General features: G+C 39.3%; 1 protein-coding gene across 2 annotated transcripts in view; it reads right to left on the bottom strand.

Moving 5' to 3' along the window:
- The window catches only part of COL22A1 (collagen type XXII alpha 1 chain), a 199,967-nt gene that overhangs the window by 124,646 nt on the left and 59,704 nt on the right, over window positions 1-15,617 (bottom strand). For both annotated transcript variants that reach the window (XM_067467272.1, XM_060775911.2), the window contains exons 4-6: window positions 7,841-7,915; window positions 3,288-3,399; window positions 18-141 (exon numbers count right to left, since the gene is read on the bottom strand). In XM_067467272.1, coding sequence (XP_067323373.1) covers window positions 18-141; window positions 3,288-3,399; window positions 7,841-7,915 — 311 coding nt within the window. The remainder of the gene's footprint in view (window positions 1-17; window positions 142-3,287; window positions 3,400-7,840; window positions 7,916-15,617) is intronic.

Raw genomic sequence — 15,617 nt, 5'->3', positions numbered from 1 at the left:
TATACAGAAAGGTCTACCTGAGGTATGCCATATTTGTCAATGATCTGCCAAATGTACCAGTCTTCTCGCCTGGAAGCCTTGCGGAATTTGAAAGTGGTCACAAAGGCATATTCATCAGGAAGGCCTTGTGGGAAAACGTCTCTGGAGGAGGGGGAGAAAAAGAAAAGAGAAGCATTTCAGCCTTGTGAATTTGGGGGACACCTTCAGGTGGCATAATGGAGCCATTGTTCTCCATGGTACATCCAGGGACCATTTTCTTCATCCTTTCACATGTTTCTAAATGGGCAGTAACTAATTTCAGCAAAACTGTCAACAAGAAAAGAATAATCAGAAAAACCAATGAGCAAACGCAGAGAGCTTTAATGATTAGCAGCAAAATTCTTCTATTTTAAACAGAAAAACAATTTAAGAGAGTTGTAAAACACGCGACAGTCCCCTACTATCTGCAATCTCATTTATTCATGTTTGATCACATATTTTCTAGGACCTCTAGTCTTACTTTATGGCATTCCTGGGCTGCATGCTCTTCAATTCAATAGGCTTTGCTTTAGCTGTGGTTTTGTGTATCAGTATCTAAGCAAAGTCTGGGAACTTACCAAGGGCATGAGAGGGTTCATGCTGGACAATAGTATCCATTTACACTGGAATTCAATTTTCAAAAGACATTTGACAAAACTGAATAGACATTTCTCATCCTACAGTTTGCCAACACATTGCTTGACTGAAAAGTTGGAATAGAGATACTTTCATAGGACAGCAGAATTAGAAGAGGCACGCCAAGGACTGTCTAATTAATCTTTGCTCTAGGCAGGAAACCATGCTAAAGAATCCCTAAGATAGGGCCTAAAATTCTTGCAATGATGAAGAATGTACCACCTGCCGAGACAGTGTATTTTATTGTTGACCAGCAGTTTCTCAAGTAGTTAACTCCACTGGTGATTATTTTTAAAACATTCCATAGTTCCTTAAGTCCACTCCCCCCAGGAAGAAAAAAACCTGTTTTATTTCTTAATGCTTATCAAGTGGACTTTTTACAAATGCTGAAATGTAGAGTGCCCATCTTCAGGATTCCACCAAGACATCCATCCGCCAACTCAACAAAACCATCTTCTGGATCCTCCATTCTATTGCTGTTCTTTTCCTTATTTTTACCAAATTTCTTGAACAGACAATTAGCAATCCATACCAATTACTTATCATGATCTACATTCACTTTGGGGTGGGCGGTGGGGCTCTATACTGTAGACTCATTTCAACTTGACACAGCACTTTAGCTGCCATGGCTTGATGCCATGGATACATAGGAGTTGTAGTTTACTGAGGATCCAGCACTCATTGCCAGCGAAGGCTAAAGACCTTGTAAAACGTCAACTAGAATTGAGTCATGGTAGTGAAAGTGATTTCAAACTGCATTCATTCTGTAGTGCGCCCTAGAATCATTCTACCAGAGAAGACTTTAAAACTCTTTAGAATTTTGTCCTACATATTTCTATACTTTCTGACCTCTCTCTCTCTCTCTCTCTCTCTGTGGATAATGCTTTTTGCACTTGAACCTACGGTTGAAGAATATATTCTCAGTGACTATATAGGAGGGTACACGAAATGAAGACAGACTATTTAAAGTGAGGACGAAATAAATTTAAAATAAACAATATCCAGAAACAGCCAGAAGAGTAAATGCAGATAATGACAATGGAAGAGCAGGGGGAGAAAGTCAAAGACAAACCCCAAAATAAACAGTTCTAATTTGGAATAAAAGTTTATGTCTCTTCCTCCCTAAATTAGAGCTCTGTTTTAAATCTGGGAATAGCCTTTGCAGCCTTCTCTGTTTGGCAGCCAGGAGCATCTAGGCTATGGTCCATCTAAACCCTGCTGTGCCCTAGTGACTTCCTTGAATAATTCTTCTCCATTATTTTCTCCTTGATTTAAATCCCAATGTTTGCAAGCCAGACTTCTACACCTCCTGCCAGACGGCATCACAGCCTTGTTTCATGCCTTGCCTAGATCAATAACTGGGTGTTTAATACATCCTTTTGGGCATCTTGCCACTCTAGTTTTAGTTGGCACCATGGAGTGGAAAACAATCCATTGAAAAAGGCAAATCCTGACAAAGTGAGAAATTGTGGTGGCAGGAAAGTACCGGTGATGATACTAAAGCACTAAAGCACTCTTGCTGCAGCTTCTTGTAAAAGAAGTTGACATGATTTTCTAGAGTAGTGGTTCTCAACCTGTGGGTCCCAAAGTGTTTTGGCCTACAACTCCCAGAAGTCCCAGCCAGTTTACCAGCTGTTAGGATTTCTGGAAGTTGAAGACCAAAACATCTGGGGACCCACAGGTTGGGAACCACTGTTCTAGATAGAGTTGTTGGGCTAATAGCTTCCAAGTTCCTGAGATTTGACCTGGGTGTTGTTTGGGAGTGTGGGGACAGAGAGGAGGCATGGGTCAGTTAGATTGTCAGACCAGTGGTTCTCAACTGGTGGGTTCCCAGGTGTTTTGGTCTACAACTCCCAGAAGTCCCAGCCAGCTTACCAGCTGTTAGGATTTCTGAAAGTTGAAGTCCAAACATCTAGGGACACACAGGTTGAGAACCACTGCTTTAGATAATCTATAGTGTCCATTGCAAGGCATTATGCTGCAGGGCCAAAAGTGCATGGTAATATGGACATGTATGGACCTACACAACATTCAAAGGACTACTCTTAACCTGCAATTTCTCCATTAGATCTATTGAGGAGAGAGGTCAAGCCATGAATATCGGAGCCAGGCCATGAGTTCTGGGGACCCCAATCCAGAATCAGGAGCTCAAACATAAATAGAATTTCCCAAATCATATACCTTCCAAATGCTTTGATGTAGTAGTGATTGCTCTGATTAATCCTTTAGCTTTCTAGTTTTTCATCAGATTTTAAAAGATCCCATTTTCTCTCTCCTACTATCCTCAGCTTACTTTTCTTGCTGGAAACTGAGATAAAACTACAAAATTAATTTCCACTCAATTCATTCAGTGAGAAGGGATGATAGAAGGGGGCGGGGGGGGGGGGGGGTATTGCTTTTCTCCATAGGCTCAAACAAAAGCAAACCACTAAAGCCTCATAACTTATATGTTTTAATCTGCTTACAATGGTTGTCATGTTGATCACACCGTGATGTTGGTCAACATAAAATCACTCTTGCCTGCTAAGAAGCACAAATGAGTATTATTTGCAATTGTAGAAGTCCAGACATGGCACAAATGAATGGCAGGGAAATTCCCAAGCCAAAAAAAGTTAAAAGGTGGTAACACTTACTCTGTCCTCTGCACAATCGGGAAGCTTCCAAGACGCACATAAGAACTATGGATCCCATTGTCTTTCATTCCAAATATCTCCCGCACCCGGAATTGTTCCATCAGATCAAATCCTGTCACAAAGGAAAGAGAAGGAAAAAATGGGGTAGGGGATAAAGAAGGACCTAAGTGAGTGATTGATATGATGCAGTCCTCCAAACTTCAGTAGACTGCAAGTCCCAGTATTACAAGCAACAGAGGATGCAGGGAGCTTTAATCCAAAACCTGGAGGGTTGCAGGATTCCCATGCTGGGCTAAAATTAGTTAAGAGAGTCGCTGCATCAGTGATGTTTTTGCAAGGTCCATGGATTCATTCGTTCTACTTTGTTCATGGGAATTCAATCTTATTGTCAGCTACCATCAAGTTGACTTGGACTTATGGTGATCCTGTAGTTGAGGGACCTCCAAATCACCATAATATCAACAGTCCAGATCAGGTCTAGCAGACTCAGAGTCATGGATAACAATAATGTTGTAATGGATGATGGCGAATCATGAATTCAGGGCAGCGGTCATCTGAATCTGGGGATCTATCACCTCCCCACGTGTTGATATGATAATCCTGCATCTCTAGCCAGGCCTGTTGAAGTTGTAAAAAAATACAATCCAGCTAGACATGGGAAGTTCTACCCATCCACTAGCTTCACCTAAAGATCACTGATACGCAAAGATGTTCATATTTTACACAGTATATTTTATATTCAAAGTTTTCCTCCAAGGCTATCATTTCATACTGAGCAAATCCCATGCTATTCAATACAATGAAAGGTGCTTTGAACATCTGTCAAACCTATAATTGCATTTATAGTGTAGGTCATGGTGGTTGCCTTGCAGTTATTTCTTTGTTTCTTGGAGTTATTCTTTTTTACTCTTTGCCCCATTTTCAATAAAGAGTTATAATAAGGCATTTATTGCTGCCGAGTAGCCTATGATTTCATTCCATTAAAAGTCCAAAGATCAACTTTAATGGGATAATTTCTTGACATCTTGCCCTTGTTCACCAACTGCACTTGGGGAACAATGTTACTGCCAATATATTATTAAGCACTTCTTTGGAAATTCCCTACTGCCCCTGCTTCAAAAGAACACTACGGCTTGTGTGTGAAACTGTAGGTTAAATATAACAGCAAGAAATAGTTGTTATTGACACAGAATATTATTTTCTCTATGCTGTTTCCTGAATAAAAGAAATGTTGATGTCTGTGCAAATAGAAGACTGGGATTTTCATTTTAAAAAATAGGTCCTGAACTATGAAGATTCCAAGTAGTTCCATATTCTTCTCCTCATTTTTTTTCATGAAATTCTAAAGAATAGTTTTGAATATTCTTTACATCCCAGTTGAAGGGCAACTAGCTCCATGCTGAGACATTTCCCTGGTACTAATTTTGCCTCACGGGATTAAATACGTGCTGATAATTCTTTTATATATTTTTTTCAGAAGCCAAATAAGTGTGTTCACCTCAATTATTAGAAGAAACAATGCCCATATATCTTTATCTTTCAGTAGCCTGGTGACCTGATAGGTTCCTATCTTTATCTTCTGTTTGTGAGGACATTACAGGCAGTCCTCCAGATTCACAGGTACGATAATTCACAAATTTGATTAAAATTTATTGTCGAAGGCTTTCAAGGCTGGAATCACTAAGTTCTTGTGGGTTTTTTTGGGCTATATGGCCATGTTCTAGAGGCATTTCTCCTGACGTTTCGCCTGCATCTATGGCAAGCATCCTCGGAGGTGAGGTCTGTTGGAACTGGGAAAAAGGGGTTTATATCAAGGTGGTCAGTTGAAACATTCACACCCAGCCCAACTGACAAAAGTCCTTTGTCTCACGCTGGTCATTCCACAGATATATAAACCCCTTTTTCCCAGTTCCAACAGACCTTACCTCTGAGGATGCTTGCCATAGATGCAGGCGAAACGTCAGGAGAAATGCCTCTAGAACATGGCCATATAGGCGGAAAAAACCCACAAGAACTTATTGATTAAAATTGTTTCTCTAGGAATCGCTTGATGCTTCAATATGACTCTATAGTCAACATCTAGTGAAACTGACCATGGAGTCCTGTTGGAGAATCTACAGATTAGAGGCGTTATCTCAGGTTTAAAACATAAGAATTACGTTTATTCATGATTTTTCACTGTTGTGGTGGTTCTGTACCCCTAATCCCAGTAATGGCTTACTGTACTTTGCTTTCTGTCATCAACAGTAACTGTAGCATTCAGTATGTGGAAGCAATTTTGGTTTTTGGTTTCGTTGGTCAGTCCAGAGCTCCCTCCTCTATCCCCTTATTTCAGAAAGATGCCAACCCTCTCTATATACACAGATTTCATGTATCAATAACCAAGAGCCTGTATAAAGGAGACAACAGTAAGTGTAACAGTTGTGTGATGGTTATATACGTCAGTTACAAAACTGCACAACTAAATGTGAAATAAATAATTGCAATGCACAATGCATATAGGCACAACTGGCGTCTACATATGTCATGCAAAATGTGGACCTCTGCCTCCTTAAGCAGAAGCTGGATGATCATCTACCAGGGGTACTTGGATTGTGTGTTCCTGCTTGGCAGGGGGTTGGACTGGATGGTCCATTGGCCTCTTCCAATTCTAGGATTCTATGGTGCTATGAACCTGCATGCGCTAAACACAATAGATATCAGCATGTGCATGGCACACAAACACTGCACAATGTCACTGCATAGTCAGGCTTCAACGGTCTTTTGTACCAGGCAAAAATATTCAGCTGCTTCCATAAGGGAACATGCACATGAATAAGTCACTAACAGGACACCAGGCAACAGCTCCACTGACTGAATAGGAGCTCAGAATATGAAGGCTTATCGAAAAGTGAGGCCACTCACTTTCAAATGTATGCTTTTTCAGGAAATGTCCTATGCTGTGAAACCATGGATGATATGCACACACAGGCATTTTGTCTTAGGCTACAAACAATGTGTGCAAAAAAGAATAAAACTAATATTAATTCAAAGTGGCCAAAGAATAAGGAGAGAGCAGGAGTGGGCTGGGCTAAAGCTCAGTTTTAAAAGGCCTCTTCTCTTTGAGGATCAACAGTCTAGTTGGCCCTCTTCACTCATTTAAGAAACACATGACAGTTAAAGTATGTTCTTTCTAACTAGGTAGTGAGTCACAGGCATCTGTGGAATCCAATGTCTTCCTTTGCCTACCACAGACCAACAGAGAGAGGCACTGACAAGCAATAACAGCATTTCTGTTTGTAATTATAGGTCATTCGGTTTTGCAGATTGCTCTAGTATGATTGGGTGCAAGATCCAGATCATCCCACAAAAGCTATAAATAAGCAAAGTAGAGTCATTGTAGAGCATTTATTTCCTTGTTTGTCTGGTTAGTTGAAAAGAAAAACTGAGATTCCATATAAACTCTTATTTGGGCTTGTCCACACTAGTTAAAAAAACCCCAAAATCCTGTATGCACCCCAAATCCACCACTGGCAGTCTTTATGACACACAACAACTTCTGGTGAATACCAAGAGAGGTTTTTTTTTTTTTTTTTTTTGCACTACTGACTTTCTTTACCCTAATGTTATGAAGGCTCTGCTTGTGCATCATGATATTTATGCATCTATAATAAAGCAGTAATCAAAGGAATTTGTGAGAGCATGAAGATTCAATTTCCTTCCACTTCAATTTCAGTATTTTTTCCTTTGTATGGTAAACAGCAAAAAGGAAGGTCACTCCTTCCAAAAATATTACATGTTTCTTTTCTCTGCTACGTTGCTCTCATCCTCAGAATTATACCTTTTATCCACAGGGGTGTCTTTTGAGACTAAATAAAAGCAAAATTTAGGATTATTATCTTCTCACTGAGCTCTCTCTGCCAAAAATGTGTTTTCCCGAATTCCCACTGGCTGTTGATGCCCCTCTCTTCCTCTCAAATAAAATTCCTCAGTTCTTTTTCAGAGAGAAGACTCTTCAATAACTTTCCATTTTCATTTTGGGAATAAAATATCGACTGAGTTTGGCACACACGTGAAAAGAGCAATTGCACTCAATACGTCCTCATCAGGTATCTTATCACAATTGCAAAGCTAGTAAGATTGTGTTCTTATGAGCTTGACACTTTCTGCACCTGATGAACCAGAAGTTGCCTACTTTATACAATTATTGCAGTTTAAAACTAGGAGAGAAAGGGATAGGAGAGAAAGATTTCTCACCTAATTTTGCAGAAATATTTCTCCAAACAAACAAAAATACACCAGATCTCCCTCCTTGTTATGTTTGAAATAATCTATCAAAAATGATATCACTGTGGTTCTGCTCTTAGTTTGAAATAGCTAGCTACGCTTAAATAACTACTGTAAGGATGCATTTCCCTCTAGTTTTTTTCTCTCCATGAAACAATGACTTTTTAATCTGTAATAGATGGTATTTATCATTTAGTATAATCCCTGTTATAAAGAAGATAGTTGGTTTAGTTAAGGACATCTCAAATCACAACAGCATCTGGTTCCAAACAGCAGCCCATTATTACCTGGAATATCATCCGTTTCTCCATTGGTGTGTTTGAACCTGTCTCCTTCTACATGGACACTGGGACATAGCACATCTAAAAAAGAGAAAAAGTATGTATCAGTTTACAATCAAGTAAAAAAAATTAGTTGTAAATTGCAAGCATTCAGAAACTGGTTGAATGTTTTTTGCTAACAAAAACTGACCAAGGTTAAAACAAAAGGTTAAATTAATTCAGTTGATTACAATAAAAAAAGATCCATCTAGTCCAGTTGTCTGTTCACACATTGACCAACCACTTCTATAATTCCACAAGCAGGACATAAGAGTATCAATATCATGTTGTTCCTACTGCTTGTTAGCTGATTTAGAAAGACATCATACCAATTAAACCAGTCTTCCATGAATTTATCTAATCCTTCTCTAAATCTGTTCAAGGTGACTGCTGCATAATACTGATTCCTTTTATTTCCTTGGATAAAGCTCAAAATCTTAAGGATGAATTATTGTTAGGTCACAATCTTTAAAGATAAGTAGAACACCCCAGATTCAGAAGGGAAGATATCAGAAAGTGAACATAAAGGTTTCTGATCTGAAAGTGATGGCATTTGCCACTTAGTTCAATCAATGCTCTACATTGTTGTTGGTGGTTGTGTTTTGTGCCTTCAATTCATTTTTTTCCTTGTGGCAACCCTAAGGCAAATCTTTCATTGAGTTTTCTTGGCCACATTTTTTCTGAGGGAGTTGCCATTTCCTTACTCTGATGCTAAGATTTATGATTTGCCCAAGGCCTCATCCTCATCAAAGTGATTCCATGTTCAATATGTGATTAAAGATCTAGTATTCTGGAGTCTTAGGCCCCTTCCACACAGCTGTATAAAATCCACACTGAACTGGATTATATGGCAGTGTGGACTTAGATTATCCAGTTCAAAGCAGATATTGTGGATACCTTGATACTCTGGGTTATATGGCTGTGTGGAAGGGCCCAGATTCCAATACTTCAACTCCCACTACACCATGTTGGTTCTACTCTATATATGAACAACTTTCAGTTATATCAGTTTAGCTATTAACTTCAGCAAAATGTTGAAAACAGACTGCATTTGAGCAGAACAAGAAAGATGAACGCTATATTTTTAAGACTTTGATGTTGGTTGTGTAGAGTCCATCCTTATCAAGTTTGTGGATGACATCATATTAGGGAGATAAAACCCCAGATGATAATATCACAATTCAAAATGATCTTAATAGATTAAGAGCTAGGCCTATAATAACAAATTTAAGTTCAACAAAGAGACATGTAAGGTAATAAATACACCTGGGCAGAAAACAATGAAATGCACAGGTATACCTGGCTAGTCAACAGTATCTGGGTTTCTGTTATTGTCTTTCTTTTATATTTTCAATATAAACTCCAGCTTTGAAATATAAACCTTAGAGTAAAAACCTTCATGCAAAATAATAATGAACAGTTTCTGCTCAGCATTTACAGTACATTATCAATATCTTCTCATACCCCCTCCACAATCTTTATCACAGCTAATAATGGAAACTATAAGAGTTTTTTTTATGGTTTCCCTCTTTCTTTGCAAAAAGCTTTTGTTGAGCAGATACACTCCAAGCAATAAAATCATATCACCAAGACAGATTCCTACAGCAAAGGTCACTGACTGTGGATATCCATACATCCAGAAAGCCATTAGAAAGTGGGCCAAGTGGATGTTTGGAAGCAGATGTTGATAAATCACTTCTATTATGAGAACAGCTCAAGGCAGTTCATTAGCATATGGCAGGCTTGTCACCAAATTACATCCAGTTATCGTGAGTAGTTGAATTCAGCTCCAGGCTACATAACAAAACAGTCTTGCAACAAATTTCCTCAAATGGGAGAAAGAAATTGTACTTGTGCCAAGTTTGTCAATAAATATCACAAAAGCTGAAATATTTATAATCATATTTGCTTGGTAAGTTATTATATTCACCCATTTTTCTTTGTAACAGGAATGTGTAGCCTTTTCCACCTTAAGAGCTACCACTTTTATTATTACGGAAGAGGAGTGTGTGTATACATGCATGTGCACACATGTATACATGTATCATGTATGCCTTATCCCACCCACAACCTTAGTGCTCTCCCACTCCCCAGCAATTTGCTCTGAAATCTCTTATTTCTCAGCAACTAACACTAGAAGTTTTCAAAGAAGTAATTTTTGAAGGTAACAACGGGAAGAAATCAACAGTACTAAGATAAACCCGTAACCCATCCTGCTGGACACAGCTGACCTTGATCAGCTGAAGGATTGCTGGACCTTTTCCAGCAATAGCCTTGTGCATGGTGGCTTAGGATGAAGGGTACCTATTGATAAGAAATCGACAAAGGAAGAGTACAAGGTGGAGGATGTGGACCATGATGTGAATTTGCCTGGTTTTCTTTTAACCAATTGAGCCTGAAATGATTGAGTGATGCTCCAAAAGGATGGCACAGTACTGTAAAACTATAACAGCAATGCACTGTCACTGATTGGAGCTCCTCCATTTTGGTGGCACCATTGGTGCTCTAATTCTCTGTAACTTTTTTTCTTACCTCTTTTTACTTTTTGTCAAAATAAAACTTTCTTTCTGAGAGCAAGAGACACCTGGTTACTTTGCTGGATGTGTTTCTAAAGCTGCACCTTTTAAGAGACTGGGGTGACAACACTGGGGTGACAAGTATAACTTATAAAACATTTTAGCTTGCACACCCATAGATATCAATGTGGAATAAAAGGAGGGAAGGCAGGGAATCTAAAATTGTTTAAAAATATTTTAGCATGTGCTCTCATGGGTATCAATCTACTTTTTTCATGTGCAATACAAAGTGAATAGTTGCTTATCATCCAATGTGGTATATCTTATCGTATGCCAATGATGCACACCTATGACATGGAATAATGATAGCACCAACTGTTTTGCTACATATTGAGAAAGGATAATTGCATGCTCCTTCAGAATAATCAGATAAAACTTTGTAAAGCAGACTTCTGGTATGTGAAAAAAGAAAGTCCAATTAGATCCCACTTTGAGAAAAATGTGGGATAAACTCAATCCATCAGTAAAAGGAGGGATGGCTTGTGAGAAATGTTGTTTCAGCACACACACAAACTAGTGCAAATTTAGCATGGGTAAAATAGATAAGGCTGGGTCTTCTTGTGTGCTCTCTCTTGATGAATCACAGGTATCTTCTTAACTTATTCCTAAATGGTCTTTGAATGTCTAAATAAGATCACTCTTAGAGTTTCCATATATTTTATAGAATTGTTTACAACTATTTCATTTGGTGAAAGGCAATTGGTGGAATGGGATCTATCACCCAAGCAGACATCATATTTACAGGATGACTCACTGACCACAGGAGGAAGCCACAGAATGGAGGCTAGGAATCTATCACAGGAAATATCATATGATCTCCCAAAGTGAACATCAGCTCAACCCATTACTGATAGGTTCTTCCCTATTCACAACTTTCCAATTTTAGTTTCCTTCCAATATTTTTTCATCATTCTACATCCACATATCTAATTGTGTTGGTACCCTGTTGTGACCTCAGCAGACATAATGGCAAGGCTCTCATAAGGAACTTCATGGGTGGAAACAAGTAGCATCAGTGACAAGAGGACAAAGGGATGGCTGAAGGGATAGAATCATAGAATAATGAAGTTGGAAGAGACCATGTGGGCCACCTAGTCCAACTCCCTTCCATACAGGGAAAGCACAATCAAAGTATCCTTGACAAATAGCCATCCAACCTCTGTTTAAAAGTAGAGTCAATACAGTGTTGGCCCAGCTTGACTTCTAGACCAGTGGTTCTCAACCTGTGGGTCCCCAGGTGTTTTGGCCTTCAACTTCCAGAAATCCTAACAGCTTGTAAACTGGCTGGGATTTCTGGGAGTTGTAGGCCAAAACACTTGGGGACTCACAGATTGAGAACTGCTGTTCTAGACAGTGACACATCACCGTGAACAATTGAGATCAGTGTGTGCGGACACCATCACAGTTTATCCAAGACCAGTCTAAAACTTAAGTGGGCTGTGAAGATATGGCATCTCTCCCTGCATTGCTAGAAATTTGCAGACTGAATGAAATTTTCACTGAAAAGGTAGAATTTTAGTATCTTTTCTTTGTCCTTTCTCCTATCAATGGACTCAGGGCATCTTACATATTTTAAAATGGAAATTAAACCAAACATGTACTTTTCTAAAAAAAAAAAAAAACTGTTAAAACCACATGTTTACACTGACTGAATATACATTTTAAAATATAACTGAAAATATACCATGAAAAAAGACAAACCCTTTCAACACTGTTCTGCCATTTGACAACCCACTGGTAAACAAAGAGCAGCCAGAGAACAATCTGAACCTCCACTTGGAGATCATTTAATAGTCCAGGAGCAACCAGTGAGAAATTTGTTTTTATCTTCACCAATTATGCCTGTGAGCTGATGTCCAAAGGGTATTTAAAGGCCAAACGTTATTTTTGCTTGGTGATACAGTAGGAGCAAAGGTATAACCCATCAAAGTCTCCTAGGGGAGTAAATGTGACCTCTGAACCTTCTACAATTGGCGACCCCTGATGTAAAGAAATGGACAGATTTGGCTAGGCCTAGTCTTACAGATGTTCTTGTTCTTCCATGATGTTTTACACTGGGTAACTTTTTGTAAAAGGGAGGGATTTAGTGCAAAAATATGAATCGGTTTGTTTGTTCCTATTCTGTATGACATGCAATATTTTTGTGCATTTCGCATAAATGAGAATGGGACTAAAACAGGTGAATTTGTTTATGGTGAAAATGTAATATGAACCAAAGACCACCCCCCCCCCCCACACACACACTGTAGTTTCTGTAACAACATGACTGTAGACAAAATTGGGATAAATACTGAAATGAGAATAGTGAGCAATGGCATTTGAGAAGTCAAGGAAAATCTCTATCCCAATGGAATTTGCCTAATTCTGGTTGCACACAAACCTAAATTAGTAGCATGTATCTTACAGTAGAACTTTTTATTACAGTTGCATACTAAATTACAAGCCCAGTTTCCAACTATGTCATGTTTTAATGGGAATTCAAATATATCACAATTGCCCCACCTAAAAATGGCACTCTAGACAGTTATGACTTAGCTTTAAATAAAACTATTTTGAAATGAGATGATTTTCTCCATCTAAACTGTTAATGCCAAGAGAAGCCTGCCAACATCCTCACTAACCTGTGCTGAGTCAAGGAACTAACGTTTTTTTTCTCTTTTTAACTGGACTTCAAAGAGCCAAAACTTATTGAATTAAATGAAGGGTGAAGAGAAGCAGAAGGTCAGACATAGAGAGAGGCAGAGGTGAGGCCATTTCCATGGAAATATAGGAGTCTCTAATACAGTAGACAATAAAACTTGTAGATTTCAAACCAAGACTTTTTGGGCTTTTTAATTAACTTGAAGAATTTCTGGTGCCCTTGGTTGGATTATTATGTCTTCAAGTTGTTTCCAATTTAGCATGACCCAAAGGCAAACCTATTGTGGGGTTTGTTTGACAAGATGTGTTGGGGGGGGGGGGGGGGTTACCTTTGATTTTTCCTAAATCTGGAGAATGTGATTCAGCCAGGTCACCTAGTGAGTATCTACAGCTGAGCTCTGTGGAGTAGGCTATTTCAGATGAACCTTGATCCATTTCTGCTGACTGAATTTCGAGAGAACCCTGGATCCATTTTCAGGCACCTCCCAAAAACAGGAATGCATGTGTAAGACATTGTACACATGTATAGTACTCTCTGTATCTCTGGGACCAGTACCCCTAGTTTCATCCACTCACACTACACAATATCTTACTATGAATCCACTATAATTACCAGGATTCCATCATAAGGAATCTTAGGTTTGTGGTCTGTGGATGCACTAGAGCGCTCTGGCTGAGAATTCAAAATATAACCACATTTCCCAATGATCCATATGCTTCAGCCATGGCAGTTCAGTGAAATCATAGTACTGTCATTGTGGAATGGGAAATCTTCGAAGTAAAAAAAAATTATATCTTCCATGCCTGTAAAAATCAAGCAAAAAAGCTGAAACAAAATCTCAAATTGGTTTTAAGCAAGTAAACAAAACAACCAAGTTACCTTTTTAAAAGAAAGGGAAAAGATGGCATGAAACTACTTGTACTGGTCTAAAACCAGCCTATGTTTTATAGCTGCTTCATCTGCTGCAAATTATAGGGAGCAGGCAAACAATTACAATGACTGAGTGTCTTCTTAGAAAATCAAAGCCTGTAAGTTTCACAGCTCAACCTCTTGTGTCTTTGGAAATGACTGCCAATCGGGCAGCACATCAATCAGCGCCAGCTGGAGCTCCAGTTGAAGTGGTATTTCCAGAGGCGAAATTAGAGGAGAGGCTGGCCGACAACTGCTGTTCGCATTTGGCTTCTGCCTTCAGACCAGGTCCCAGGCACAATGGAGGCTGTGAACACTGCAGTGCTTGGGTAGGAGACCAGATCTGTAGCATACAACATTGTCTGTGAGGCTCTAAGGCCTTTGGATTTGAGCTTGCCTTCTGAAACAGCCCAAAGAATTGGCAACTCAAAATCAAATGAAGGAATGCTTCCCAGAAGTGGATGAAATCAGTGTTCCCTGTTTCTTTCCAGATTATGGATTCTATTGCATGGAGATGGCAAATCAGCATAGACACAGGACTCACATAGAAGCAGAAATGCTACTAATTGCTAATCCATCCAAGGTCACCTAGTGGGTATCTACAGCTGAGCTCTGTGGAATAGGCTATTTCAGCTGAACCATGATCCATATCTGTTGGCTGAATTTCGAGAGACCCCTGGATTCATTTTCAGGCGCCTCCCAAAAACAGGAATGCATGTGTAAGGCATTGTATACATGTATAGGACTCTCTGTATTTCTGGGACCAGTATCCCTAGTTTCATCCACTGATGATATGCACCAGCGTATTTCCTAGTATTGACAGGAACATTTGTCACTCATTCCTGATCGCACCACAGTGCAAGAACAGACTTGTACAATGATCTCTAGGCACTTCTGTACTGGCATGTCTGCACGGAAATGATGTCAATAGAAAAAATTGTCCTGCTCTCCCCATCTCCCTTGTCAATGGAAGACTGGCAAGCTAGCCAGGCTGTATCCATACCTCAGAATGATAGTAGTTTAACACCATATTAACTGTCACAGCTCATGCAGTTCTGGAATGTGAAGTTCTGTGAGTTGTCTTTTCTTGGCAGCTTGTTGATGCCACAACAAACTACAAATTCCAGGATTCCATAGGATGGAACTACAACTACTATGGTAACAACTACTTTGCCTTGCCTTGTATGTGAAAGATCTATGGTCTAAGCATCGAATAAACTACTACTACTACCACTACTACAACTGCTATGGTAGGATTCTATACTATGGAACCATAGCTTCCTTGATCTTGAATTGTATTGCAGTCTCCCTCTTTTGCTACTGCTTTCTACTCCACCAAGCATTATTGTCTTTATATTGTTGAAGGCTTTCATGGCTGGAATCACTGAGTTGTAGTAGGGTTTTTTTGGGCTATATGGCCATGTTCTAGAGGCATTCTCTCCTGATGTTTTGCCTGCATCTATGGCAAGTATCCAGATCCTTGACATAGATGCAGGCAAAACGTCAGGAGAGAATGCCTCTAGAACATGGCCATATAGCCCAAAAAAACCCTACCCCAACCCATTATTGTCTTTTCAAATAAGCCACATTCATATGGCCAAAGTTCAACATCTTGGCT

Source organism: Anolis sagrei, chromosome 4 (genome assembly GCF_037176765.1).
Source record: "Anolis sagrei isolate rAnoSag1 chromosome 4, rAnoSag1.mat, whole genome shotgun sequence".
Taxonomy (NCBI): Eukaryota; Metazoa; Chordata; class Lepidosauria; order Squamata; family Dactyloidae; genus Anolis; species Anolis sagrei.
This window is presented reverse-complemented; position numbering and strand designations above follow the sequence as displayed.